The sequence below is a fragment of the Metarhizium robertsii genome, assembly GCF_000187425.2.
Source record: "Metarhizium robertsii ARSEF 23 chromosome Unknown MAA_Scf_1, whole genome shotgun sequence".
In the NCBI taxonomy this organism is placed as follows: Eukaryota; Fungi; Ascomycota; class Sordariomycetes; order Hypocreales; family Clavicipitaceae; genus Metarhizium; species Metarhizium robertsii.
In genome coordinates, this window is record NW_011942149.1 from 2,596,029 (window position 1) to 2,621,908 (window position 25,880).

The 25,880-nt window shown below is 52.2% G+C and overlaps 7 protein-coding genes across 7 annotated transcripts; 4 read left to right on the top strand and 3 right to left on the bottom strand.

Annotated features, from left to right (window-relative positions):
* Window positions 1–3,786: 3,786 nt before the first annotated feature.
* Window positions 3,787–5,728, top strand: MAA_04627 (Amidase; the record flags this gene model as incomplete). Its single annotated transcript, XM_007822723.1, has 5 exons — window positions 3,787–3,819; window positions 3,893–4,916; window positions 4,993–5,180; window positions 5,272–5,554; window positions 5,613–5,728. The coding sequence occupies 5 exons, from the start codon at window positions 3,787–3,789 to the stop codon at window positions 5,726–5,728; spliced, it is 1,644 nt and encodes a 547-aa protein (XP_007820914.1).
* Window positions 5,729–6,527: 799 nt separating this feature from the next.
* Window positions 6,528–7,661, bottom strand: MAA_04626 (uncharacterized protein; the record flags this gene model as incomplete). Its single annotated transcript, XM_007822722.2, has 3 exons — window positions 6,528–7,218; window positions 7,287–7,508; window positions 7,573–7,661. 3 exons carry the CDS (start codon window positions 7,659–7,661, stop codon window positions 6,528–6,530), a joined length of 1,002 nt encoding a protein of 333 aa, XP_007820913.2.
* Window positions 7,662–12,153: 4,492 nt separating this feature from the next.
* Window positions 12,154–12,939, top strand: MAA_04625 (AMMECR1 domain protein; the record flags this gene model as incomplete). Its single annotated transcript, XM_007822721.1, has 1 exon — window positions 12,154–12,939. The coding sequence occupies one exon, from the start codon at window positions 12,154–12,156 to the stop codon at window positions 12,937–12,939; it is 786 nt and encodes a 261-aa protein (XP_007820912.1).
* Window positions 12,940–13,637: 698 nt separating this feature from the next.
* MAA_04624 (ras-related GTPase) lies at window positions 13,638–14,441 on the bottom strand (the record flags this gene model as incomplete). The annotated part of the gene is made up of 1 exon (XM_007822720.1): window positions 13,638–14,441. One exon carries the CDS (start codon window positions 14,439–14,441, stop codon window positions 13,638–13,640), a length of 804 nt encoding a protein of 267 aa, XP_007820911.1.
* Window positions 14,442–17,487: 3,046 nt separating this feature from the next.
* Window positions 17,488–19,241, top strand: MAA_04623 (glutamate decarboxylase; the record flags this gene model as incomplete). The annotated part of the gene is made up of 4 exons (XM_007822719.2): window positions 17,488–17,583; window positions 17,658–17,945; window positions 18,020–18,064; window positions 18,120–19,241. The coding sequence occupies 4 exons, from the start codon at window positions 17,488–17,490 to the stop codon at window positions 19,239–19,241; spliced, it is 1,551 nt and encodes a 516-aa protein (XP_007820910.2).
* A 365-nt stretch (window positions 19,242–19,606) lies between these two features.
* On the top strand, window positions 19,607–21,682 carry MAA_04622 (Armadillo-type fold protein; the record flags this gene model as incomplete). Its single annotated transcript, XM_007822718.1, has 1 exon — window positions 19,607–21,682. The coding sequence occupies one exon, from the start codon at window positions 19,607–19,609 to the stop codon at window positions 21,680–21,682; it is 2,076 nt and encodes a 691-aa protein (XP_007820909.1).
* Window positions 21,683–22,910: 1,228 nt separating this feature from the next.
* On the bottom strand, window positions 22,911–24,268 carry MAA_04621 (uncharacterized protein; the record flags this gene model as incomplete). Its single annotated transcript, XM_007822717.2, has 2 exons — window positions 22,911–24,104; window positions 24,200–24,268. The coding sequence occupies 2 exons, from the start codon at window positions 24,266–24,268 to the stop codon at window positions 22,911–22,913; spliced, it is 1,263 nt and encodes a 420-aa protein (XP_007820908.2).
* Between the last annotated feature and the right edge of the window lie 1,612 nt (window positions 24,269–25,880).

Below are 25,880 nucleotides of genomic sequence, written 5' to 3' on the forward strand. Positions count from 1 at the left end.
GTACTGTGCCCCCAATCACGGAACGTTGGCACCGCTCAGAACTGGAAGCAGGAGTGAAGGCGACAGCGCTGTGATGGCGTGACACGGTGCCGTAGGTATCTTGGAGTAATGTTTCACTTAGAAATGATGCTCTCCCGACCCGCGTTTTGTCTACTGTTTATGCGATTAGGGACATTGCGCAGGCAACTGGAAGAAAATTCTGGAACCGAGATCAACCCCTACTATACGTGTATCGTTGATTTGGCGAACATCTGTACGTGTCCCTGACCAATACGAAGATCTGTGGCTAGCAGAATCAGGCATCAGGCCCTTTTTTGGGGCCATAACAGCAAAACCTTGGACCCCTTCCAAACAATGGCCGAGTCAAGGTATTGGACACATGCCTACATCAAGACCAGAATACTCCCCAACACGTTGCTACTGGGTGATATGACCAGCTCCACATCTCTTTAAATAAAGACAAGAATGCTACGATATCGGTATGGGCATCGGTTGATCATATTTTCTCGATCATATTGCGTTTATTGCCAATGCGGTGATAGATCCTGCTTCCGAGGCTCTGGTGTCGCGAGCAGAAAAGCACTGGGCTGGACTAGACAAGCCTCTAGATTCGCAATATTTTCAATCACTAATTCTTCTGACGTGGACAACAAGGTTCCCTCGGCAAGCACCACAAATGCCGATATAGTAAGCTCTACCCCTCGAGCTACTCCATACCCACGATGCTTCTCGTGGTGAGAATGAAACTGCCGCCGGGACGTAGCACAACACCGTGTTCCGTTAGCATGTAGAGATTACAGGTTAACATTTGATAAGTCTTGAGAGGGAGGAAGCTCAAGCTCAGACTCTGCAAAAGCACCGCTCTTCACCGCCAACTTCAATGGACATCTTTCTCGGACATACCCCGATGCGTCTTGGAAATTGTCGGCCACTGGCGCGGGCCTCTTCCACATGGGGTTTCCTGGACCGCCAGGGGTTTTACGTACAGAGAACTCTAGACTAGGAATAGAGACGGGCGATCATTCCAGATGAGATTGGCGACTTTCCCCAACTAATTGGTATATTTCGAGCACTTGGACGCCATGCTCCCTTTGTCCGAAGCTAGAATCCCTGTCAAGCAGCAAAATAGCCCCCCCAGCAGAAGAGTGGTTAAAGACTAATCCGATTGATCCGAAAATTACCTGACAGTATCCACTAGCATTGTCCACCGCAGGTAAGGGGATTATTGTTTCGCTCTCGAGTCAAATGACAGTACAAGCATGATACGAGTACCGTGTAGGCGCAATATCTGATGACACAGTATTAGGCTATATTAAGCCAAGAATAGTAAGAGACCAGAAAAACCGTCTACGTATTATGAAGCGTCAGACACACCAGCGAAATTGGTGCTGCGTCGCGGCCTGCTAGCTAAAGCCGTCTCGCGATAGCCTCAGCCACCGTCATCATGGAAGCAAATTTGTGCCGGGGACTTACGCCGAAAAGCAGTATATCAGCGAGGTCTCGTCTGCATTCCAAGTCGACCCTGTGAAGAACACTTGTTACTCGGAGAAACAATCGTCTCCTCTCCTCATGGCCCAATGAATCAGCGTCACCGTCCACACCCGACACCGCGATATGGAGTCCCTTTGGATGTCTCTGCTGAGACTCCTCCTCTACGTTTTCGAGTACATCGGCTTGCCCCGTTTCTGGGCTGAGACTATTCTCCTCCGTTTGCTCAACCTTGGCACCATGACCAGCTTCCGCATGTTTCCTCCGCCAGATATCGTCCCCGACTTTCCTACAGGCCTAACGTACGGATTTGCTTTGATCAACGCCCTGTGCATACCACGTTACGTGTCTTCGGATCAACGTCTAGATGGACGAGCGATGCTTGGGATGATTCTTCGCCCATTGACACAAAGGGCAAGCTCATCTGTAGTCTTCCTTATCATGTTTGTCCGTGTTTGGTTGGTTGCAGCTTGCACAAATGCAGCAACAGCCCAGTTCCTGACCGATTATTGTCCTTGGGCTTACGGCATCAGACTTGGTTGTTGCTACTTTATTCTGTAACAGAACCGAGCTACTGCAGGAGTGCACGTAAATACCCGAACAGCATGATGGAGATTACACAACAACAACTCCATTGCTCCATCTTGGGCATCATTTTAAGAAAAGGGCTGGATGACAGCCAGTGCGATCGGTATGGCCCTATCCCGGTCCATATGTCCATCGCTCAATCACTGAATTGCTCAAAACCACAGTCTTGGCATCCGTCTCTACTTCCTCTTGGCCAAACACGTGTAAAAGAGGCAAATCTGCAACAAAGGAAGGATAGTAGGGCTTCCATCTATCATCAAAGTGATGATCTGTCGGTATCATTTCTCTAGATTTGCATACATTGGAGAACTCACATTGAGCTGAGAAAGTTCATGGGGAATGCCCTTATTCCGACTCCAGAGCATCCTATGGGCAATGTCTTGGTCAGCAAGGGATTTGCAAGGCTCATGGTGTCCAAGGGCCTTTACGGTACAAGTGTTGACAAATCGGCGCTCTTGAGCAAACCCCAGAGAAACCGTCGTCCCATCGTCCTAGACAATCAGTGATGATAGTTGTTCAGCCATCGGAACAAATCCTCATCTGGACAAGGCGGAAGTGGTAGGGTAATGGTGGCTGTTTCGGGTCATGATGCACTCTTTGCAACTTTTCGGCTGTTGCTCAGAAGCTTCACTTTTCGTGTCGCATTGGAAAAGCCCATTTCCTGGCTCTCCGTGCTGCTCACAGGGATCGAGTTTTTTTGTCTACCTGACGACCGAGAACAGGCCCACTTGAGTCGACAGATGACATTTACCCCTTTGAATGTGCGCAGGTCCAATTGATGTAGTATTTAACCCGCTTTTTATGATACTTGAAGATACTTTTTTAGAGTGAAAATAACTAATATATTTTTATATACTTATATATCTTTAAATTTTTAAGTAATTTTATTATTATATAATTTCTTTATAAGTATATATATCTCTTAAAAAAGGACTTATTATTAGCTAAAATCCTGGTCCGTTACAAAAATTAGACCTGCGCACGGCAAAATGGCTTCCATCTTCTCCGCATCTCAAGCAGCCCCCCTGTCAGGCTTCTCCACGCACACTGCATGCATTACCAAACCGCATCAAAGCACAGACAATTTCTTGGAGCCTCGTGACCCATGTACAACGGCCTCGATGCACACCGCAGAGTGGCAGCTCAGCAATGTGTGCGTGTGTCTAAACTATTAATTTTGCCAACCCTATTCGGTACAATGTCGCATTGCGTTGCGGCACAACATGACGCAACTTGACCTCTCAGTGCGGTGAGTGCACCTCGCTTCCCCACCATGTGTGTGTGCATGTAGTACCGATATTGCGAGCAATAGCCAAAATCTGTCAGGCGACGAACAGTTAGTTGACCGTTGGCCTGTCTATGTTGCTTCGCCAAGACTTCATCATTGCAGCCCTTGTTTGACTGGTTCAAGCCTGCGCGCACGCTGCGCGACGACTCCGCAGAGAAGATGCGGAGACACTTGCAACAAGATGTGTTACAAGGTCTCCCAAGGTCCATCCATACATGTACATCCGGAGGAGATGGGTCGGGCTTTAAATAGGGCGGCTTAGTTGGCAGTTTTTTTTGGCGGCGTTGGTAAAAGAGGATCTTGTGGGAACGACGCCTTTTAGCACCTTTCCGAGAACCCTTGGGCCCGTGACCATTTTCGCCTCTCCGTTTCCCAAGTCTACGAGTTGGCGGTTTCGCGGGTGCGAAACGGGATCGTTGAAGATGAATGGCGTTTCGTGGCAGGGCCTGGCTGAGGTATGTATTTCGTTTGCGTCTGGCTGGCGTGCGTGCCATTGAAAACACAGCTCATGCCAACACGTCGACGCAGCGCTTTCAGAGAAGACGAGCAGCCGCTATCCCGACGAGATGGACAATTCCACCTCTGAAGCTCGACGAGACAATCCGCTCGACTACCCGTCCCATAGATTTGCTACCGCGCCTCTTGTCGTATAATGAGATGCAAATCACAGCCCTCGGCGCTGCAGCGCTGGCTGCCAAGATCCGGAACCATGAGCTGTCATGTATCCAGGTAACAGAGGCATTCTGTCACCAGGCCGCCGTTGCGCAGCAATTGACGAACTGCTTGACCGAGATATTTTTCACAGAGGCAATGGAGCAGGCCAGGCAGCTGGACGATATGCTCAAGACTACGGGGAGGCCAATTGGGCCTTTGCACGGGGTGCCCGTCTCGATCAAGGACCAAATCAACATCAAGGGCCAGCACACCACAGCTGGGTACATCTCCTTTGCGCGGAACCCTGCGAGAGACCAGGATGCCCAACTGGTCGAGGTTCTGCGCAACGCCGGCGCAATCATGTACTGCAAGACGAACAACCCCCAGTGCATGATGACGCTGGATACGGTAAACAACATTTACGGCCGGACCGTCAACCCGTGGAATAATAAAATTGGCCCCGGAGGCTCCAGCGGCGGCGAGGGGGCGCTTCTTGCCATGCACGGCTCCCCGTTGGGGATTGGTGCAGATCTCGGCGGTTCGATTCGAATTCCGGCCGCATTCTGCGGTTTGTATGGCTTCAAGCCCTCGGCGAAGCGAGTTTCCTTGCGTGGATCGGAATGCACCATGTCGGGGCAGGAGTCCATCATGGCCGCTGCAGGTCCCCTGGCGCACAATGTCGAGGATTTGGAGCTCTTCTTCCAGGTCAATTCCGATGCGAAACCGTGGCTCAAGGAGCCGCTGCTTCGCATGCCGTGGGTATCGCAAAGCAGCCAAATGCGCCATCAGAAGCTGCGAATCGGCGTCATGCTATGGGATGAGGTGGTGATGCCCCATCCATATATTACACGGGTCATTGGGGAGGTAGCAAAGACGCTGAAAGCTTCCGGACACGAAGGTAGTTCTGCACCATGCGTTTGCGACACGTTAGGAAAAAAAAACATACTTGAAGTAGATAACTAATGCTGCGATAGTCATCGAGTTCAAGGCGTACGATCACAAACGGGCGTGGGACGACATCTTACTACCACTGTACTTTACTGACGGTGGTCGGGACATTAAGCAAACGCTCTTTGCTGGAAACGAGCCCATCTTCCCTTCTGCAAAGCGATTGCTGGACGATCCCATTGTCAGAGAGAGAACACACCACGAGATATGGAAAGTACGGAATATCCCCCTCCCCCCCCCCCAACCGCACAGGGGCCAAGAGCATAGGGAACCAGAATTCCGTCACTTCTAACAAGCATCTCCAGCTGAATCTCGCACGAGACGACTACCGCACCGAATATCTCCAAAAATGGGCCGAAACCGCAAACTCCACACCCTCCGGCGAGCCCATGGATGTGCTCATCTGCCCAGTGTCGTCCGTCCAAGGCATGCCGCACGATGTCAAGCCGTGGTGGGGGTACTGCGCACAATGGAATCTGCTGGATTATCCCAGTGGCGTGATTCCCGCCGGGAGAGTGCTGAAGACGGATGCTTATCCAGCAGACTACGAGCCCGTGAATCAGCTGGACAAGGAAAACATGAATCTCTGTAGGTTGCATACTTGTCACCGGGGACGCGACTGGCTCGGCTGACACTCTGGCAATAGATGACAACGACTTGTACTATGATTTACCTGTGGCGATTCAGGTAGTCGCCCCGACTCACGAGGATGAAAGACTCATGGGAGCAATGAGGGTTATTGACGAGGTGGTCAACGGTTGAAACGCGTCCTTGGGAAGATTGCTCTGAATAATGGGGGGAGGGCACCGTCAATAATAAGACACATTTATGATGACGACACCAGCATGTGGCCTTTTTTTTTTTTTTTGCAGACACTCTGCCAACATGAAGCAGCATTTCAATGGTCCTTTAGCTGTGTCATGATTTTCAAGAATCGTCTTCTGCAGTCGCTTTTTCTTGTGAACGGACCCGCATGCTACGGCTTACAGATTGGGGTTACTCATGCAAACAGGTGAATGCATCCATGTCACTTCAAACCCTCCTCCTTGGCGTCCATTTAGCTCAGCGGGTCTACCAAGCTTTAAAGTCTTCCAAGGCGGGAATCGGATCCAGACCCCGGCCGCTTAGGACTTGACACCCCGTTCCCACATTTCGTGACGTGTGATCCGATCGATATTTCGGGTACTAGTCCTACTACTAGTTCTTTGGGGCCGTCCATAACAAGCTCGCTATTGAACTAGGACCGCGGCCGCATTTACAGGGCAGCGAGATCGGAACCACCTGATTGCCCGAGCCCCTGGTCCAAGTTTCTCGATTCCCTCGATGTTTGCTATAACGGATATCCACCAGATCATTTACGATGCTACTCTGAGTTGCCGAGGCCCTTGTGCGACGTGGGATAAGTGCTGACGACATGAAACTAAAACGAGGGCACTGCACAATATAATAAATCTTGTCAAAGAAACTAAACGCCAAATTCGTGACGTAGGATATGCATGTAGCCATGGCCGCCCGCCAACCCCGTAAAATAGAGATCAAGACAAAAAAAAAACGCAGTTCATCAAGGGTATATCGAATTCTCATCAAGCATTACTCCCTCCCGCTGCCACTTCGGCTCCGGAACATCCGCCCCTTGAAGAACCGGGTGCAGCTGCATAATTTGCTCGTCGCTGTTTCGTCGACTGCTCCCCAGCAACGTCGTCTTGTCATCCCGTCGAGCAGCCTCATCCGGCGCCTCGTGCTCTTCCTCGGGCACAGCAACCAGCACATGGTCGCTGGTGTAACTAACTTCACGCGTGATGCTAACACCTCGAGTGCGGCTCGGCACCACGCCAGTCACGACGAGCGAGTCTGGCGACACGTCTCCCGGGGGGCTGTCCCGTCGGTAGTCGCCGCTCGTCCGCCGCTCGAAATCTGACCGGGCACCGAGCGAACTTCGGCGTGCCACGTATTCGTCAAATTGTGTATCTCGCTCGTGGCTGTAGTAGCTTGGTGCTCGTTGCATATTGTTCAAGATGACGGGTTCGTTTTTGACGGATCGAAGAGACCCGATGCTCGGACGGTGTGAGCCAACGGCGCCGCGTTTATCCATGGAACCTCGGATGCTCAGGCGGCTAGAGTAGGAAAAGTCCGCGTCTTCGCCGTCGTTGAAGCCGTACCCTTTGACGTTGGCCGGGCGCACGTAGTCATCAAACGCGGACAGCCGTCTGTACGTGAGAATGGCGTAGATTGCCAATGTGATGGCTGTGATACTACAGAAAATGATTAGCTGTGAAGGGGAAGGGGAAAATCAGAGGTGGTTGCAGGATTCGACACATACAACAAGGCAACGTCCAAGCCGATACCGACAAGTGACTGATACTCCTTCTCTTGCGCATAAACCACCACGTCGAGGGCCAGGATCGCCGAAGCGCACGTTAGTTTGACAATGTGGGTGAACAGCACGGTCCACGGCGTCAAGGCTTCGGTCATGTATTTGACGATTTCTATGAGCGTGCATGTTGCCGCAACAAAAGACATGGCGACGTTTGTTGCTTCCCATCTATTCATGGATTAGATGGTGCATAATGACAAGGAATAAATTTGTTCAAGGTCTGAATACTCACACCAGCTCAATCCTCGGAACTTTGCCAGCCCTCTGTCGCTCATCATAATGTTTCAGAGTGTCACCCAGCCTCCATGCAAACAAGCCCATCATGGATGTTGTGAGAAGAAGCTGAAGCGCCCATATGGGAAACAACACCACTGCTCGCCATCTCGCGCGTTCAAACTGCGCCTGTGCCCGATGATTGGCCATTTCTCCCTCGTCCTCGCCTCAAACGAGACGATGGGAATGGAAGATGGCAGGGTGCTGCTCCAAGCAGATTCCAAGGAATTGTCGTGTGTGTGCCGTCTGCTGTTGCCGGTACTAATCAAGTCTTCTTGTCACTCTTCCAAAACGAATATCGTATTTAGTCGAGCCGGATATTCAGTCCTTCACCAACAAGCAATGGACCAACATACAGCAAAGGAACAGAATAATAGAACTGCAGAACCAACCAGGCTGCAAGCCTCCCATTTATTTAGGCTGCCTCCGTCTCGGGACAGCCCGGTCTGCTATTTCCAGGCATACAATTCCTCATCTTTGCTCGAGACCCCATGTCATGTCAACATTTTGTGCAACGATTCCCCACTTGGCAATGCATGAGGCTCATCCTGCAGGCATGAGCTGCCATCGCCAGAGAAGCCATCCTACGGCTGGAGACAATCCGCGTTATTGGCGTGCGCGACAACAAGCAGGGATAAAGGCTATGAGCCCAGATCTCCCGTCAATGATGAGCTGGATCCCCGGTTCTATTACCCCGTGGGATTCTGCCTTTTCCCAGTGTGAGTGATTTCACCAGAGCGCCCGAGGCTTGCGGCTGAGGCAGAGCTGATGAGGGCGCGGCGAGGCAGGAATATTGGCGCAGAGCACGGTGACTCGTAGTTGCGCTCATTGGCCACGCTTTGTGACGACGCATGTTTTCCCAGTGTCGGTCAAGGGGGAAAAAAGATGCATTGGCTCTTGGCTGTGGTTGTACAACTTGATGTGGGAAAAACGGGCTTGGCCAACGTCTGGTCTGGAAGAAGACACACGGCCCCAGACTTCTTGGTCATAGATGAAGACGCCTGCAGGTTCATGCCTGGTTCCGAGAATAGAGAGAATGGCACGGGAATCTAAAAGCATTGCAAAATAATCTGCGTCGTGACATTCTGCGTCTCACGTCAGAACAAGGCCATTTTCTCGCCAATTTCTCCACCACCTGTCTCTGGCTGTAAGTACTACTCGGTACCATGTTGTGGCATCTCCAGTCCCTTCCTTCAAAGACGCACAGGTCCCAGCAGCAATACTAGGGTTAGAATTTAGAAAACAGCCCGTCCTCGAGGCTGGCGTGATGAAAAGGGAATCCAGCACGGCTGATTTCGGGCTCCGCATGTCAGCCCCAGACCCGCTGCTGCACTGTGAGCGTCTGGTCTCGAGGCCAATCTCGTCCAAAGAGCCTGAATGAAGGTTGGGCCTGGCCTAAGTTGGACGGTTGGGAGTGACTTGGGGCATTGTACTACTCCGTATGACCTCCCAACCGCAGCCTGCCGGATCCAAGCACCAGTGACGTCGAGGAAATCGCGTGGCTGTGCGGAAAGAACCATAAATAGAAGAGGAGACGATGCCTCGTCAAATAAAGCTCCGAAGGACGCGCTGACATACATGAAGAGGGGAGATGTACCCCCGAAGCAGAGAGGCACGTTTTGACGCGCGCCTGTTCGGCTCGCCTAGCATGCTTGGATGTGCGGAGTCGAAGTTGAAGTCCTGAGGTTGGAAAACACCATGTCAATCAAGGTCGGTGACGAGTCATGGACCCAGCACAATAGGGTCACGATTCAGAACCACCAAACGCCTGACCAGTCAATTAGCCGGTAAAATGACCATATGCAATTCTTCTTTTCCTTACTGTATTTTCCCCCTTCTGGTTCCTCTGGCCTGCTTGTGTATGTACTACACATGGTTGCAGTTCGCCATCTTGGTTACATTGCTAGCCTGGTTCTTGCCAGACCCACGTCACTACGTACTTGGTATATACACATGCTTAAAAACTTAGAATCCCGGGTTCACATGGCTCGGCCGCGACATGCGCAGGAACAGGGCAAATGGGCCATTCACTAACTTGATTGACTGGTAGGTCCAGTCACTAGTCATTAACACAAGACACACCACGAGGATGCACCGAAGAAACTTTGCGAAAAGTGTCGCAACACCTGGTTCTACCTGGAACCGGCGTCATTTCATTAACTGTAGCATTGCAGGCCAAGTGTTGATGCTAAGGCTACCATCATTAGTGTTTCCAATTCATCAAGCCTCAAGACAAAGACCACAACGCCATCTGATGGCGCCCAGCTCATCCATGAGGCCGTATACAAACGAGTGACCGAAACACGTCGCCAAGAGAACTCCCAAGACCATCGAGGCCTCGGAGCCCCGTCATGTTTACTTCCCAAAACAGCAATCCTTGTTCAATTTCAATTAAAACCCAGCATTCGTGTTGGCCAGGTTGACGTTGGCGGCATCAAACGGAACGACGTTGCCCTGCGCGTCAGTCATGGACGGGGTTTCCGTGTCAACAACAAACTCCTGGCGGATAAAGATGCCCCTCTCCTTGACTGCCACAAGGTTAGCCGGTGTATTCTGACATTTTTTTTTCTATCAAAGGATTTTTGACGGACCTGAGGGAGCGGCCATGACGGCAGTGGCAAGAGCCAAGAGAGTGACGGCAAAGAACTTCATTTTGATAAAAGAGATGTATGCGTTCGGAGAGAAAAGTATTAGGCTTATGTGAGGAGAGCGAAGGACGAGCTTATTATTGTCGACTTTTTTGTTTAGCTGAAGGGAGTGACTGACAGACAAAGACTAACCACGAGGTGTCGTAGGAGAGCAACATCTATAGCTATATATATAGAGAGACACATATATTTATTTATAAACATCGGCCAAACACCCCTACGGCATAAAAACGCGGCATAAAAACACGGCCCAGATAGCGCAATCCCTTCGGCATCGGAGTACCCCAGACTTCATCTGATACGGTCAGCATCAGATGCAGTGAACCATGGGCGGAGAAAAAAAAATAAATGACAAATTATGGACTAAATATAGTGTCAGTCATCAACTTTGGCAGTAAGTTGAGACTGAGACCGGGCCAGACCCATCTCAAAACGAACTACGAGGCATCCCAACTTCGCCCCGGGCTGTCCCAACTATAGCCTGATCTTTATCAGACCAGGAACGCAATATATGAGATGGCCGCGGAAGGCAAAGCTTGGCATTGGCGAAACCAAGGCTTGTCGGATCGTCACATGTCCTCTTAACAAGCTTTCATACAAGGTCGTATCGGGGTGAGATACCGAGAGGAAGGGCGTGAAACGGACATGCAAGACTGGGCTGTCATGGTTCAAAACATGCTGAAACGCAGAGGTGCTTCAGGCACCGCTTTCCGGCGTGGAGCAGGAGAGACGATCACGCACGCGTGGCTGGAGTTCCGGTTAGAACAACCGCCTGCGCAGCCGTCGCGCTGGCGTACGGGCGAGGTCGTAGCGTCATAGTTCCAAGTCAATGTAAGTGATATCGGGTCCGATTGGAACCATGGCTTCCTTGGCTTATCATGTCTGGTGGGTTTGATGCCATGTTGTGGGAAAGCTGTGCTGGTGATTCTCGCCCAGCAAAGGAAGGCGGAATATCGGCGGTTTTGAAAATCCGGCTGCTTGCATTGACACTGCCTGCCATGCAATGAGTACGGTAGTAGTACTTACTTAAGTACTTAAGCACCTACAAGTAGGTTATTTCTCCTCCAATGTACTAGTACTCCGTAACCAAGCTTCGCAAATAGCCTTCGCCAGCTTTGAATGTACTCACGGCACAAGAAGCAATCACTCTGTGCCATTACTCCGTAGTACCCCGTGCAATCACAGACCGACGTGCCCTTGGCGTTTGCCTTTCCGTCCACGTCATCGCCTTATTTGCGCCTCCAACATCAATGGCACTGCACCTCCGCCCATCACAGGACCTGTGTCCCACTCTGGTAACCAAGCTCCGATATGCGTATGTACTTATACATATGTATGTATTGGCCTGTCGCCGCCCGTCGCCGCATCAGTTTTTTGATGGCGTCTGCGCCGCTCGCGCCATTCGGAACGCAGTTTGGCAGCTGTCCCCTTTCAAGCCTGGCTTGCGCAATCGCGGGGTTCCCAATGTGCTCGAGTGGGGTGACGAGCCTGATGACCCAAAAGTGACCTTCTCCGACAACTCCTCACCACGTCAGCTCGCCTTGCTTTGCCTCGCCTTGCCTTGTCTTGCCCATGCTTGCTCCTCCAGTCCCTCCAGTCTTGCAATTTCATTCACGCTCTTGGTCTTCTGCTTCCAGAGCTTAGCTCCAGCTTTGCCGTGTCTTCATTCTGCCCCCAACCACCCGACGTCGACTCCGGTCAATGCGAAGCTCCCGTGCCATTGAACCCACGTCGACCAGGTTCAAATCAGTCGCTTTCCCACCTTCTCCGTCGCCATTGTCGTAGATTGCTTCGTCTAATCAACCCACGCCCATCGTCCGGCCGGCTCGTTGTTGTTCCCCCGCCTCCCCCTGCCTCCCTGTCCGCTCAATCTGCCCTCCTGAGCGGACACGATGGCCAGCGCAGCCCATTGCCTCATGTGCTTCGAGGCCCTCGACGCCCACCTCGAGGACCGGGAGCCCCTCTCCCTCAGCGAGATCGAATCCTCCTGGGCGCTCTACACGAGCTCCGTTTCAGACTCGGAACCCGGCCCGTCCAGGAACGGCCAGGCTCCCAAGACACCAGCTCTCCGCCGCCTCGCCGCCGACGCCGACTCCTCCGCGTCCTCGTCCTCCGCGTCGCCCGCGTGGTCCTCGTCCACGCCCGCGACGTCCATGTCCTCGCTGTCGCTGGGCACCTCGTCCGCCCCGCTGTTTGTCACCTGGAACACCGTCTCGGGGGACGACGTCTCTCTGCGCGGGTGCATCGGCACCTTTGAGTCCCAGCCCCTCGGCGTCGGGCTGCCCGAGTACGCGACCATTTCGGCGCTGCACGACACGCGCTTCTCGCCCATTGTCAAGGAGGAGCTGCCCGAGCTGCAGGCCGCCGTGACCTTGTTGACCGACTTTGAGGAGGCCGACGATGCCTATGACTGGGAGGTGGGCACCCACGGCATCCGGCTGTCGTTTACTGACAGGGGCCACCGTTACGGAGCGACATATCTGCCGGACGTGGCTTCCGAGCAGGGCTGGACTCAGGACGAGACGCTGTACAGCCTCATCCGGAAAGCGGGCTGGATGGGCGGCCGCTCGAGGTGGAAGTCGCTGGAGCTCAAGGTTACGCGCTATCAGGGCAAGAAGGCGAGCTTGAATTATCCCGAGTATAAGAAGTGGAAGGATTGGGTTGTCAGCAAGCAGTGATGCCAAACGTTATAGACAAAGAGAGGTGCCGGCGTCTTGGGTTTGAGACTTGGGGGGTTTTGGGCGTTTCGAGGGAAGCGAGGGAAGCTTAGCAAGGACTTTTACCGTCGTAATACACTACTCATATCCGCCACGCTTGCTTTTGGAGGCGCGATGCTACAAAGCCCAGGAATTTCATCTTTTGCAGCTACACAAGTACCGACTAGGTACCTGGGTAGGTACATGGGCAGGAAATGACAAGGCCACCCAGGGCCCAGGGTACTCAACACATTAACAAATGGCTCTTGTGAATTCTGCCACGCTATACAAAAAGCTCGCTCGCCATACATCATAATCCCAAACATTGCATCGTCCACGAATCAACCTCATGTACATACAAAACACATTGTCGCATATCGAAACCAAGGAGTTGCAGTCTCTCCAGCCGAAACAACATTTACAAAATGAAGAGAAGAATAAGCCAACACAACCAGCCCATTTTAAAAAACCTCAAGACGCCAAACACACAGGTATGGTATATGCCGAAAGGGTGAACCCAGAAAGTCACAGCAAGAGGGAGTCGTATATCCCCCCCTTTGTCAAACCCTAAAACAAAAAAAAGCCAAAAAAAAAAAAAAAAAAAAAAAGGCACCATATCACGAGGAAAACAACAAAGGAGCAACGCTCCGCCGCCCATAGATGGAAAAAATCGGACACCATCACCAACATCGCAACTTCTTCCAGAATCCACCCTGGCCACGGCCAACAGAAGTTTGGCCACTCAGAGTCGGTCCCCGCAGTCCTGGAGCTCGCTTTTCCGAGTCGCTTTCCACAGGCAATGGGGTCAATGGCTTCGTCATGCCACGGGCGTTCATCTCGGTGTTGTCCATGACGCCCATCTCGGCGAGGCGCCTCCTCTCGACGACGCGGCGCACAATGAGGGCAAATGTCTCCTCAATGTTGACCTCGAGCCTCGCGCTCGTCTCCATGAACCCGCAGCCCCGTTTGCGCGCCCAGTCAAGGCCCATGGCGGCGGGGACCTGCCTGCTCTCCTGGAGATCGCATTTGTTCCCGGCGACGATCTTGACGGGCGGGACCGTCTTGGAGCCGCTGGCGGTGCCGGTATTGACGTGGCCCGGGTTGACGCCGGCACGACGCGCGCGCGCAGCATTGTCGAGCCGCGTCTCGGCCTCCATGTTGATCAGGTCGTCAAAGTACTGGAGGGCGTCGAGGGAGTCGCGCGACGTAATGTCGTACACCATGAGGAAGGCGTCGGCGCCGAGATTGGACGACGCCCACATGCCGCGGTACTCCTCCTGGCCGGCCGTGTCGGTGAGGGAGAGGTGGTACGTGGTGCCGTCGATGCGGCGCGTGACGCTGTAGGAGTCCTCGATCGTGGGGTCATATTCCGACGTCCACTGCGAGCGGACGAGGCGCAGCGTGATGGACGACTTGCCGCACCCGCCGTCGCCGCAGATGGTAATGGAGATTGGGACGGCGGGTTGCTGGCCGTGGGAGGACATGGTTAGCGATGACGATGGGGGAGGGGGTGCGGAGGAAGGGATTTTCTGGAGGGGGTTTTCGCGTGGTCAAGCCAGGATGCTTGACGCTGAGCACACACGGTCAAGACTTTTGCCGAGATTAAATAACAGGAGGAGACAACCCTCGATGCCCAAACAGAAAAGAAAAATAATAATAATAATAAATAGAAACAAGAATAGAAAATGTCCCGTCACGCTCGTGAATAGTCACGCACAACGCAAGCAAAATCTCTGTATGGTGCCCAAAGCTCCAAGGCCCAAAGGGGGATCGAGATGGGAAAGTATGCAAAGGCCTTTTTTAGGCAAATCTTGCCCTCCAGGCCGTGGGCGTAAAACCCAACACCGAGACCCTGTCAGTCTGCCGGCGACGGAGTAGAAGTTCTTCGAAAAAGCGTGGCGCGACTCGCAAGGATGTGCTCCAAGGTCCAGAAATTTCAGGTCCCTCAGGTCTCCTGGGTTTGCCAGGGTCCCTCGCACCTCGTGATGTTTTGACAGGGCACAAAATCTCTTGTCCCCTTGTTCTGCCTGTCGTGCGACTCGAAGAAAATGTGATGCAGCAGCAACTCGCAAATAGGCGTCGAGTCTCAAGATGCAAGATCGTAGGGCGTGGCGTCTGGGAAAACGGCACACGTCGGTAATAATCAGCTCCTGTCGGTGTTTTGGCTCTCGCTTTTATGTTCCGTCGCTGCGTACGGAGTACAAGATGCAGTGCCCGGCCGGTTTGCAAGGGGTGGCTGCTCTGGAGGAATCTATCACTGGGTGATGGTGGATGGCGTGGCGTAGTGCAAGGAAGGGTTGGAGCGTCTGATCCCTTTTGATTTTTACTACTTTTTTTTTTTTTGGCTGGGTGTGTGCGTGTGTGTGTGTTTTTTTCCTTCTTTTCCCTTCTTCTAGTCGTGGAAGAAGCAATGCCCAATCACGCTGACTGGTTGTTGTATGCGCAGCCAAGATGATACTCCTCCGCGTCGGCGATGTGGAGATTCAAGGGCAGGAACGATGAGAGGAGGGGGGAAATGTGAAAGCACCAGTGGTTAGGTGCTTGGTGCTTTGTCTCGGTCCAAGGTGCGCGGTATACACTTCTTATCTACTTGCTCGGTTGGTATCTGCTATCTTCCAGACTCCCAGAAGTCCAGATGGACCAGACCGAACAAAGAACTGATGTGCCAGCATGAGCCAAGAGCATGGACTTGGACTTGACAGGGTTCTGCTGGTGGAGGGGCAGACAGTCCACGATTGATGGGCCACATGGAGATATCAATCACTTTTTTTCCGCTTGAGAACTATGGGGCCGTTGAAAGGTGCGACAAGATTCTGTCCGTGAGCAGTGAGTGACGTGACCTCGCCAGAAGCTTGAGTCCTTGACCTTGTCAGATGGTACTGCGGCGAAGAGAGGGGATTTTAAGCCATGAGGGTGCCAAGGGCAGTGCAGTTTCAATTCCATCCGTTTAATGCAACCTACTTGAGCAGGCTCTGCTTAAATGAAAAAGTAAAATAAAAATTTGAAATCAGGAAGGAAAAAAAGGGAAGAAATACATGCATGTACGGAGTACCTAAACAGGATAAAAGACAAAAGGGTACGGAGTAGGTACCGTTCGCGTCTGGGCACGAATGTGGGGTCAGTTGCACGGTCCAAGCTGCTCAGAGTCGAGCTGCACGGACAAGCAGGAGTTGCCATGCATGGTCGGGCTGTGTCGTCTTGCACAATCCATCAACACTCAACCAGGTGATGCGTGGGAAGCATTGTACAAACCGAGGCGTGTGTTCCTGTCAAAATCATGCCATGATCGAGACTAGCGTGTGTTCCGTGGTCATTCGACTAGGCTGCAGTTGACGCCTGGCTCGCGCAAACTTGCAATGTTGAACGGCGGTTCCCTGTCTGGCGCCAGCAATGGGGCTTATATCTTGATTTGGGTAATGAGTTGAGCAGCGTGCAAGGAAAGTGGCAGGTATGGATGCTGTCGACAACTACCTCTCAGTACTTACTTACCTACCTGGGTACTTACTCAAGTAATTAAGTACTTTAAGTAGTTGCTTGCAATCCAGGCAGACGACTCGCGACGGACAGGCATTCTTACTTGTTTGCCGAGTACGGAGTACCAAGCAAGGTGTCAATACTTACTTAGTATGTTGAGAACAGACTCCAGTCACTGTCAGTGCTGGTTTTTCCCTTGCAAGCATGTATCAGGTACGTCTACGCAAACTCGGTACTACGTACTGGTACTAGTACTACAGCGCATCCAGCTTCGGCAACGACCCGCCTGGCCCATATCCAAGTCGACCGCAGCCCCGGTGACATTCTGTCATGCTGACAGGATCCATTGATGCCGGCAATGATGCCGACGTGGATGCACAATGGGTGCTGATGCTCATGGACTGCAAAACCACCAATCAGCGTTAAATTGAAAAATTGAACCGGGTCCTTGCATGTAGCTCTCGCATCATGCATATCAGCCATCCGCGGCATTTATCATTCACATTGTAATACAGCATTTGACATTTGGCAGCTCGTTGTGCTTGCATGCATTCGATGTCCCCTAGCCCCAGACAACACCTGGTACTCTGTTCGGAGTACACCTTCATCTTCACCATTGCTCAAATGGCGGGAAAGTGGGGCTTCAGGCACAAGTACTAGTAACACCACAGCCTCGACACCCAGGACATGCAAGGTCCGTCATTTGACGCCACTTTTGCGGGCTCACATCTCGCAATCCGCAGCCCCATTTCGTCTTTGGCTTAGTTATCCTATTTTTCGCACGCTTCTCCTTGGCCTGGATCCCTCTTTTCTTTTTCCTGACTCTCTATGTACATGACTAGTAATTTCATCAAATTGCATGAATTTTCTTCTCCCTCGTCCCTTCTCTACCCCTGTCTAACTGTACGCAACACACCAGCAAGACACATTCTTCCAGTCACTGCACGCCACACAGCACCCGCCTTTGTCTCAGCGCATCCCACCTTACCCTACATCATCCTTGCCTCTACTCCGTACAAGACGAAACAAAGGAAAGCAAGAAAAGAAAACAGCAATATGACCGTGACTGCCACGACGACCAATGGTCATGTGAATGGTAACGCGGCCAATGGATCAACCGCTCGCTTAAATAGAGCCGAAGAGTTGGATGATGTATGTATACGATAGCAGGACTTTGCTGCATTCCCAAGTCGTGGACTTGCGTCACATTTGCTGACGTGCATCAGCTGCTATCGGCCGTGCGCGACTTGATTCTGCCCTTTATTAAAGCCGCCGACGATGCCGCGGCTCATCGGGAAACTGGCCGGCTCCCGCTCGACGCCACTGGCACACCTCACAATGTCCTCGTCGACGCCGTCCAGCCTCACAGCCTTGCTGCACATCTCAAGTTCATATTGCCCGAGGAAGGGCAGGGTAAGCAGGGGCTGTTGGAGGGCATCGTAAGGGTGCTCAAGTACAGCGTCAATACTTGGGACCAGGGGTTTCTCGATAAGCTATATGCAAGCAACAATCCCGTATGCTGTGCCGCCTCAGGCTTCTGAAAGTGAAGCAGGATTTACATGACATGTGTTGACTTTTGAAAAAACAGGTTGGCGTTATTTCAGACATTGTCCTGTCGGTCCTCAACACAAATGTTCGTCACCCGCCCCCATGACACCACCTCCCTAGCTAACTCGAGTTCTGCGTAGCTGCATGTGTACCAAGTCTCGCCGGCACTTACCATTATCGAAAAGACGACGGGACGCGCATTGGCCAACAAGTTTGGCTTCACGGGCCCGAGAGCCGGTGGCGTAACTTGCCAAGGTGGCAGCTCTTCAAATCTCACCTCCCTGGTCGTTGCGCGGAACACCTTGTACCCGGACTGCAAGACCGAGGGCAACGCCAAGCATGACTTTATTGTGTTCACGAGCGCTCATGGCCATTACTCTGTGGAAAAGAGCGCCATGATCTGTGGCATGGGCTCATCTAATGTGTGGAAAGTACCTGTTGATGATGGCGGAAGCATGAAGGCAGATGCCCTTCGCGAGCTGGTGGTTCGTGCCAATGAGCAGGGAAAGACCCCGTTGTACGTCAACACCACTGCGGGCTCTACAGTTCGAGGTTCCTACGACCCGTTCGAGGACATCTCAAAAATATGCAAAGAATTCGGTCTCTGGATGCACATTGACGCTAGCTGGGGCGGGCCAGTCGTCTTTTCTGCCCAGCAGAGGTGGAAGGTCAAAGGATCCCATCTCGCTGATTCCATCACCATCAACCCCCACAAGATGTTGAATGCGCCCACCACGTGTTCCTTTTTGCTGGGCCCAGACATGAGCCTATTCAATAAGGCAAACACCACCGACGCCGGATATCTCTTCCACGGAAGCACCGAAGACGATGTCTGGGACCTTGCGGATTTGACATTACAGTGCGGCCGCCGAGGCGACAGCTTAAAGGTTGCTCTCGCATGGCTGTATTATGGAGCCAACGGCTTCGAGAGGCAGGTTGATCACGCATTCGATATGGCGTCCTACCTGTGGAAACTGGTGCAGCAGACGGGCAACTTCGCCATGGTGTCGGAAAACCCGCCCCCGTGCCTCCAAGTGTGCTTCTATTACGCACCCAACGGCGATTTGTCGAGCGATGCAGCGACGAACACGAATCGCACTCAGGCCTTGGTTGAGAAATTGATTGGCAGGGGCTTCATGGTGGACTATGCTCCTGGAGACGTGGGAAGTTTCCTGAGAATTGTTGTCAATGTCCAGACTTTGCCAAGCACTGTCGAGGGATTGACGAGGGCTCTGGAGGAGGCTGGAAAGGAAGTGGCTTAGATATACCGGACATATTACGGAGTAGAAAGACCTAGACCGGTTGAACTTGGGTGGATATAACGATGGCATGATAGATGGACATAGATGATTACAAGCGTGCAACAAAGCATGTTATTTTAGACAAATAAATTGATGCAGTCTGCGAATAGATGCGATTACAATTCCTAAAAATGGTCCTGGTGGGTCTGTCTGCTGGTTGGTGATACTAGTTGGACTGGCCTATAGCTCGATGCGCAGCATCCTTACTCCGTACATCCTTATCGATTACTGTCAAGAAAAAAAAAAAAAAATCACTGGCCATCTTCAACCCGACTGCACGCCCCACCGCGCAACCACCACCATCATACACTTCATGTTCAAACAAAATGCCCAAGCCACGGACGAAACGAGGCGCTGACCGTGAAGAACGGAAGCGCAAGAGAAGAGGCGAAGATGCCGACAAATCCAAGTACGAGTCTAAACGCCAGCGCCGCATCGCGGACGAATTGCAGCTAGGCGATCAGCAGGACTTCCCAATCGAAGAGTACCAACAGCAGCCCAATGGCCCTACAGAATTCTTCGGCATGCTGGCCGATGAAGAGCAGGAGTACTTCAGGAGAGCCGACGAAATGCTCGAATTGAATCAATTCCCCACCGCCGAGGACCGAGACATGTTCCTAGAGAGCGTCTTCAAGGAGGCCCAAGGCAAGGAGCTCAAGCTCGCGAGTAGCCAGTCTTGCTCACGGCTGATGGAGCGCCTCATCCAACTGTCAAATACGACGCAGAAGAAGAATCTCTTCAATGCGTTCGGTGGCCACTTTCTGTCCCTCGTGCAGCACCGATTCGCCAGTCATTGCTGTGAGGCGCTCTTTCTACGCTCTGCGGGTATCGTGACACAGGAGCTTGCTGGCTTCACGGTGGATATCAAGGGCGCGAGCGCCGACGAACACCAGCCGGAAGCGTCTATGGAGGAATTGTTCCTGGCAACGCTGGATGAGTTGGAAGGCAACCTGAGCTACCTGATAACCGACCGCTTTGCGTCGCACACTCTGCGAGTTCTGCTCCTGGTTCTATCGGGCCGGCCCCTGGACGACGTGTCCGTCAAGACACTCATGAAGAGCAAGAAGAAGGAGAACATCTCGGTGGCTGGCTCAGCAACAGCTGACGAGCAAAACAAGGGACTCCGGGCCGTACCGGGCTCATTTACGCTGGCAGTGCAGAAGATCATAGCCGATTCAACAGCGGGCGTCGACTCCACGGGTCTCCGCGTCCTCGCAAGGCACCCCATTGGAAATCCAACGCTGCAGCTCCTCCTCGAGCTGGACATGGCCCTCAACAAGACGGAAAAGAAGTCGTCGGAGCCGTCAGAGTCTGAGACGGCACCGCCCACTCTCCTCCAACAACTCCTCCCCGGCGCACCAAAATCCCTATCCGACCCGGCCTCAGAAGCGTCCGAATTCATCAACGGCATGATCTACGACCAAATCGGCTCCCGCCTCATCGAGACCCTCGTTGCAAACTGCCCTGGCAAGGTCTTTAAACCGCTCAACCACAACTTCTTCCTGCCCAGGATAGAAGTCTATGTGCGCAACGACATCAGCTGCTACCCCGCCATCAAGGTGCTCAACCGCATCGGCAAAGACGATCTCGTCACGGCAGCGGACAAGATCACGCCAACGGTGCCGCAACTCGTTGCCAAAACGAGATACAACGTCCTCCGTGCCCTATTCGAGCGCTGCTCCGCGCGCGGCATCAACGACCAGATCAAGAAACTCACCAAGGCCCTCAAAGAGGGCTGCGGCTCCCAGCCCGCCGACCTAGTCACCACCCTCTGCCACCTCTCAGAACCAGCCAAGTCAAAAGAAGAAGTCACACGAAACGAATACGCCGTGCAGTCTCACGGCGCAGCCCTGCTCACAACTCTCCTCTCCATCCCAGGGTCCCTCAAAGCCGTCCACGAATCCATCCTCGCTCTCCCAACCCCCCAGCTCCTCCGCCTCGCGACAACCTCCATGCCAACCGTCACGCTCCTCACAACCGCCCTCTCAACACCCTCACAAAACTCTCTCTTCCAGAAATCCCTCGTGGCCACGGTTTCCCCCCACACCGCCGAGCTATCCACCTCCCAATTCGGCCACAATCTCATCAACAGCATCGCCGACGTCCCCAGCAAAGGCAAAGACTTTAGCATCCCCTTCCACGTCAAGGAATCCATGATGCAGCGCCTTGCAAATCAGGAAGCCGAGCTGCGAGAGAGCTGGATGGGCAGAAGCGTATGGCGTACCTGGAAGGGCGACACGTGGAAGACAAGGAGGGGCGATTGGAAGACATGGATGAGGGAGATTGATGCCCAGGCCGCACAGCCCGTGACGCACACGAAAGCACAGGACGAGGGGGATAAGCACAATCCCGCAGAGAAGCAGGATAAGAAGCACATGAACACGCGCAAGGATGAAGAATGAGCACTATTAGGGGGGAAAATGTACTTGTATATACCCGGGTTCAGATGAAGCCGCTGAAATTGACTGTCCATCAGTCGCTGTTTAACGTCGGCGCATGAAGAGAAGTGCCTGGCACGTCTTGGTTCTTCAAGGGGAATCTTCTCTGTGTGAAGCACACATGTCTTTGATTTTGGTACTGCAGACACGTACTCGGCCACAGACTACTACCCAACAGCCCGCCCACAATGCACCGGACAACATTTGAAGCTGCGAGGCGTCTAATACCGCCAGATCAGGCAACTCTATCTGAATGGTAGTCATGGCCACTTCTATAGGGATCATCAGATACATACCCAAGTGCCCATGTCTGGTCCGGTAGTATAGAGCTCGTGCTGTGCCGGGCTCAGCCCGTCGAGTACCTGCCCAAGTAGGTAGTAGTTGGCTCCGGCCGGGCCTGCTTCCTAAATTGATTCAATGTTCAACCTTTCCTACCGGCATATCTTGTATCGGACTAATAACCCCGTCCGTTGCAAGCTCCCACCAGACTCATTCTAAACATGACACCAACGCTCGTAGTGTTTTTTTAAGTAAAGCCATGTCTAGAAAAATTAACAATTATTATCTTCATCGTTTTGTGCTATGTCTTTTAAAATAATTTTCTTAGTATTAGTATTAGTATTATTTACATAACCTAAAACAGAGACATCAGAATGAGCATACAGTTAAACCAGAATTCCCCACAGCTAATTAGAGAGAGGAAGAGCCGGTAACAACAAGACCGTCTGGTGGGTTAAAGATAAGGCTACTATAAGCCGGGCTGCTGCGCCTACTATATGCTATATTGTGTAGAGCATCCAAATTGCGCGAGGAGATTGATATTGCGGCGGCTGTCAATTATAAAGTGAGGGAGTTGGCAGTGCTCTTGACCCATGTTTTCCCAAGAACAGTCAATTAGCATATTGCAATTGATCCCAAATTGGTGTTTTCTAGCATTAAAGGCTACACAAAGCCCATGAACCGCTGCACAAACCAACTCCAAAAGACGAAAAAAGTCATGTTTTTAAGCGCTTCAACACATCTTCATCGACACGTAACATGCCGCTATCAAATGCCAAACTCCCCGAACTTTTCAAACGCCATAGCTATGATTCCTTTCAATCAGTTGGAAGAAAACCGGGTATCAAGATGTAGTGATTATGTCGTAAACGCCCACAAACCCAGAATGCATCATACTGATGTCTCATAAGAATTACTGATTTTGATCGGCGGTCCAAATGTTTTCGTTGATGAATACGTTCCACGACTCCTCGTCAGTAGGTGAAGACATGGCACACTTAGACGCCATCGAGTCGGTGGCGCCATTCCCATACAGATTTGGTACCAATCCAGGATCTACCCCGTTCATCGAAGGGACACGCGGCATGCTGGATGAATCATATACAACTGACGGGTCCATCCATGGCTGCGTAAAGTCGCCTTGACCGTTGAACAGGTCCTGGCCAGCCAGCGTCTGGCACAAAACATCATCAGCACCAACGCCCTCCAAGATCATACGCGCCTCTGCAGGCAACATTGTTGTAAATGCAGATGCGTCTCCAGGGGTAGTGATTGGTTCAAATGAATCACTGGGCGTATCCGCGGTCAAAGTACTGTCTAGACTTGGAGTAGTTGCTGGGGTTGGCGTTGCCGGGGGCGACAACTTTGCCTGTCTTCCCAGTGCGGGCGGTGATTTGGTGTGTGCATATCGCCGTTTTCTGTTTGGTGATGTAGACGTTCGCGAACGTCTCCTGTTGTCATTTCTTGCAGGCTGGTATGGGAAAGATGGTACAAAGGGATGCGTAGACTGTGCCAGCGAAACTGATCCAGTTGCCGGTGCTGTCGGAGGCATCGAAGCTGGCAGGCCTGGAGAGAAGGGTGCAGGTGAGTAGTTTGTAGGAGAGTAGGCCGGTGGAGAATAGGCCTGTGGAGGAGAATAGCACTCAGGATGTTGGTGGATGCCTTGGTTGGGCAGGTTGACATGCTCTGAGCCATTTGGAGGCTGAGAGATATTCGGTGGATGCAGCGAAAAGGCGTTAGGAAAGGACTCCGCAAATGCCCGATTGACACCATGATTTCGCCAAGCCATGTTAGATTGGGCGAGTGCATGGGAAAACGCCACCTTGTTTGCGAGATAGCTCTCCAATCTGGAGTTCATTTGGGGAGACTGCGTCGCCATGTGTGCAGTGAGAAGGTGAAGAGAGCGTGGCATATCATCATCTTCCTCTTCATACATTTCTTCATTCATGACGATATCCTCAGTGATTTTGAAGCCCTTTCCAGTGCGCTTCTTGTGAATTTCGCTTGCCTGGCGAGCCGACTGGACTCGAGCCTCTATGCTTCTGTCTGCTCTCCTCGAAGCGGCAATATAAGCACGTTCTTGATTCTCCTCATGGGAACGTTCTGTCTACACAATATGTTAGTTGATGCATGTACTTTTAATGCAAAGACCAGGCACTAGTTTTGTTTCGAGGACGGTGCTTTGCAAAAGCCGTGACGTACCTTGCGAGGTACAGTATCATTCATTGTAGATCCGTTTGACTTTCCCGCGTCTATCGATTTTCTGGGCATGTTGAATATGATGTGGAGGCCCGGAGGTTTCTCTCTTTTTAGGGTTTGTGATGGTCCTTTATATAGAAGTTATGGGCGCAATATTGGCACAGTGACCAGTATTGACTGCACACGGCGTTGTGATTACAAGGTTTGGCGGCTTGTAAACAACACACCGGGGGAAAAGAGGCGTCTTATGCTATATTTGAGGTGGTGGACAGATCTGAAATCGGGATTTAGCGTTGCAGAAGACTGTTTCAAGTCGAGAAATTGGTAGCAATACACTCTGCCACCAATGTCAATCGCAGACGGCGTAAATTTTAAAAGGCGGCCAATGTCGTAAAAAAGAAACAGCACAAAACGACAGGCTGCTTCGTCTGACCTCGGGTTCTACCTTGGCCTCGCCTTTGTTTTCGTAGAGATGGCTTGGTGGCGTTTCGGCGAAGGCACTCTGGAAGCTTTAGCTTTGCGTTGGGTGGCGCCTGTCGGAGAAGCGAGCGCGAGTCCTCAGACTGAGCAAGAACTATACAGCGAACTGTGCCTCTTTCGGTGTAGCTTCTGGACCGATTTCAATGAGGGGAAAAGAAAGAACGAGGGGGAAGCGGGTAGGGACGGTCGATCGACTGACGACACGATGCTGTTTTGGTCGAACTTGACTTGTTGGAGCTCAGATAGCTTGCGCGGTATGAACTCTAGATAGCTCTGGCTAGTCTCGGGTGGACAATAGTGTAGGAGGATGGGCGTTCCAGAAGTTGTAGGAGCACTTGGTAAGAAAAATAAGATTCACCGGACTGTGTTGGAATAGCAAATCATCCAAAGGGGAGGACGAAAACCGACATGGTGACGTGCCAAGAGGAGGGCCAAGTTCTTATACAAACCGCACTCTCTCCCTCCGCCACTGCCGTTGCCGCTGCCGCTGCCGCTGCCGCTGCTATGGCACCATGGCATTGCAATTGGCATGGGCATTTGCACTGACGTCGTTCCGGTGCGATGGGCTTGTTTCGGCGATGGCATATGGCTGGGCGGGCATGGAGGCATGTCTGTTTCGATCCATGGGGAATCGAAGCTCCTATGATCGAGAATTGAGTGAGGAGATCGATCTCAAGGCATGCCCACCTCTGATGCAAGCCTGACGCAAACTTGGCGCAAGCCAGGTGGCTTGCTAGCGTGCACAAATAGCTCAGGTGGGCCCATTTGTATATCTGTACCTTGCCAATGCCAACTTTCTGCATCTTTCGGGCTCCGCTTTGAAGTACAATTGCACTTTCCCTTTTTCCCTCTTTCGCTCCCGATGTCGACTGGTTTCTTTGCCCTCCATATGACGGCTAATCCTCTTTCAGCGAGCTTCAGGCGGTCCGCCTTATCCGTATCCGCTAGTGAGTTTTGTGAGCCGTCACAGGCATCGCTTCTCCTGCAGTCCATCAAAAGTCGCGGAAGGGTTGAAGTTAAAAACTGTCGGAGGCGGAGGATAGCCAAGTTGGCACGCAAAAGGCCATATTAGCCGGTACGGGGTACGGAGTACATGTACCCCGTCCCTTGGGATGGCAATCCAATGGGGAAGGGGGACGTGCTGCCTGATAACTCCTTGGACCAACGATCAACGTGCAGCTGGCGATGCGCAGCTCGAGTGCCA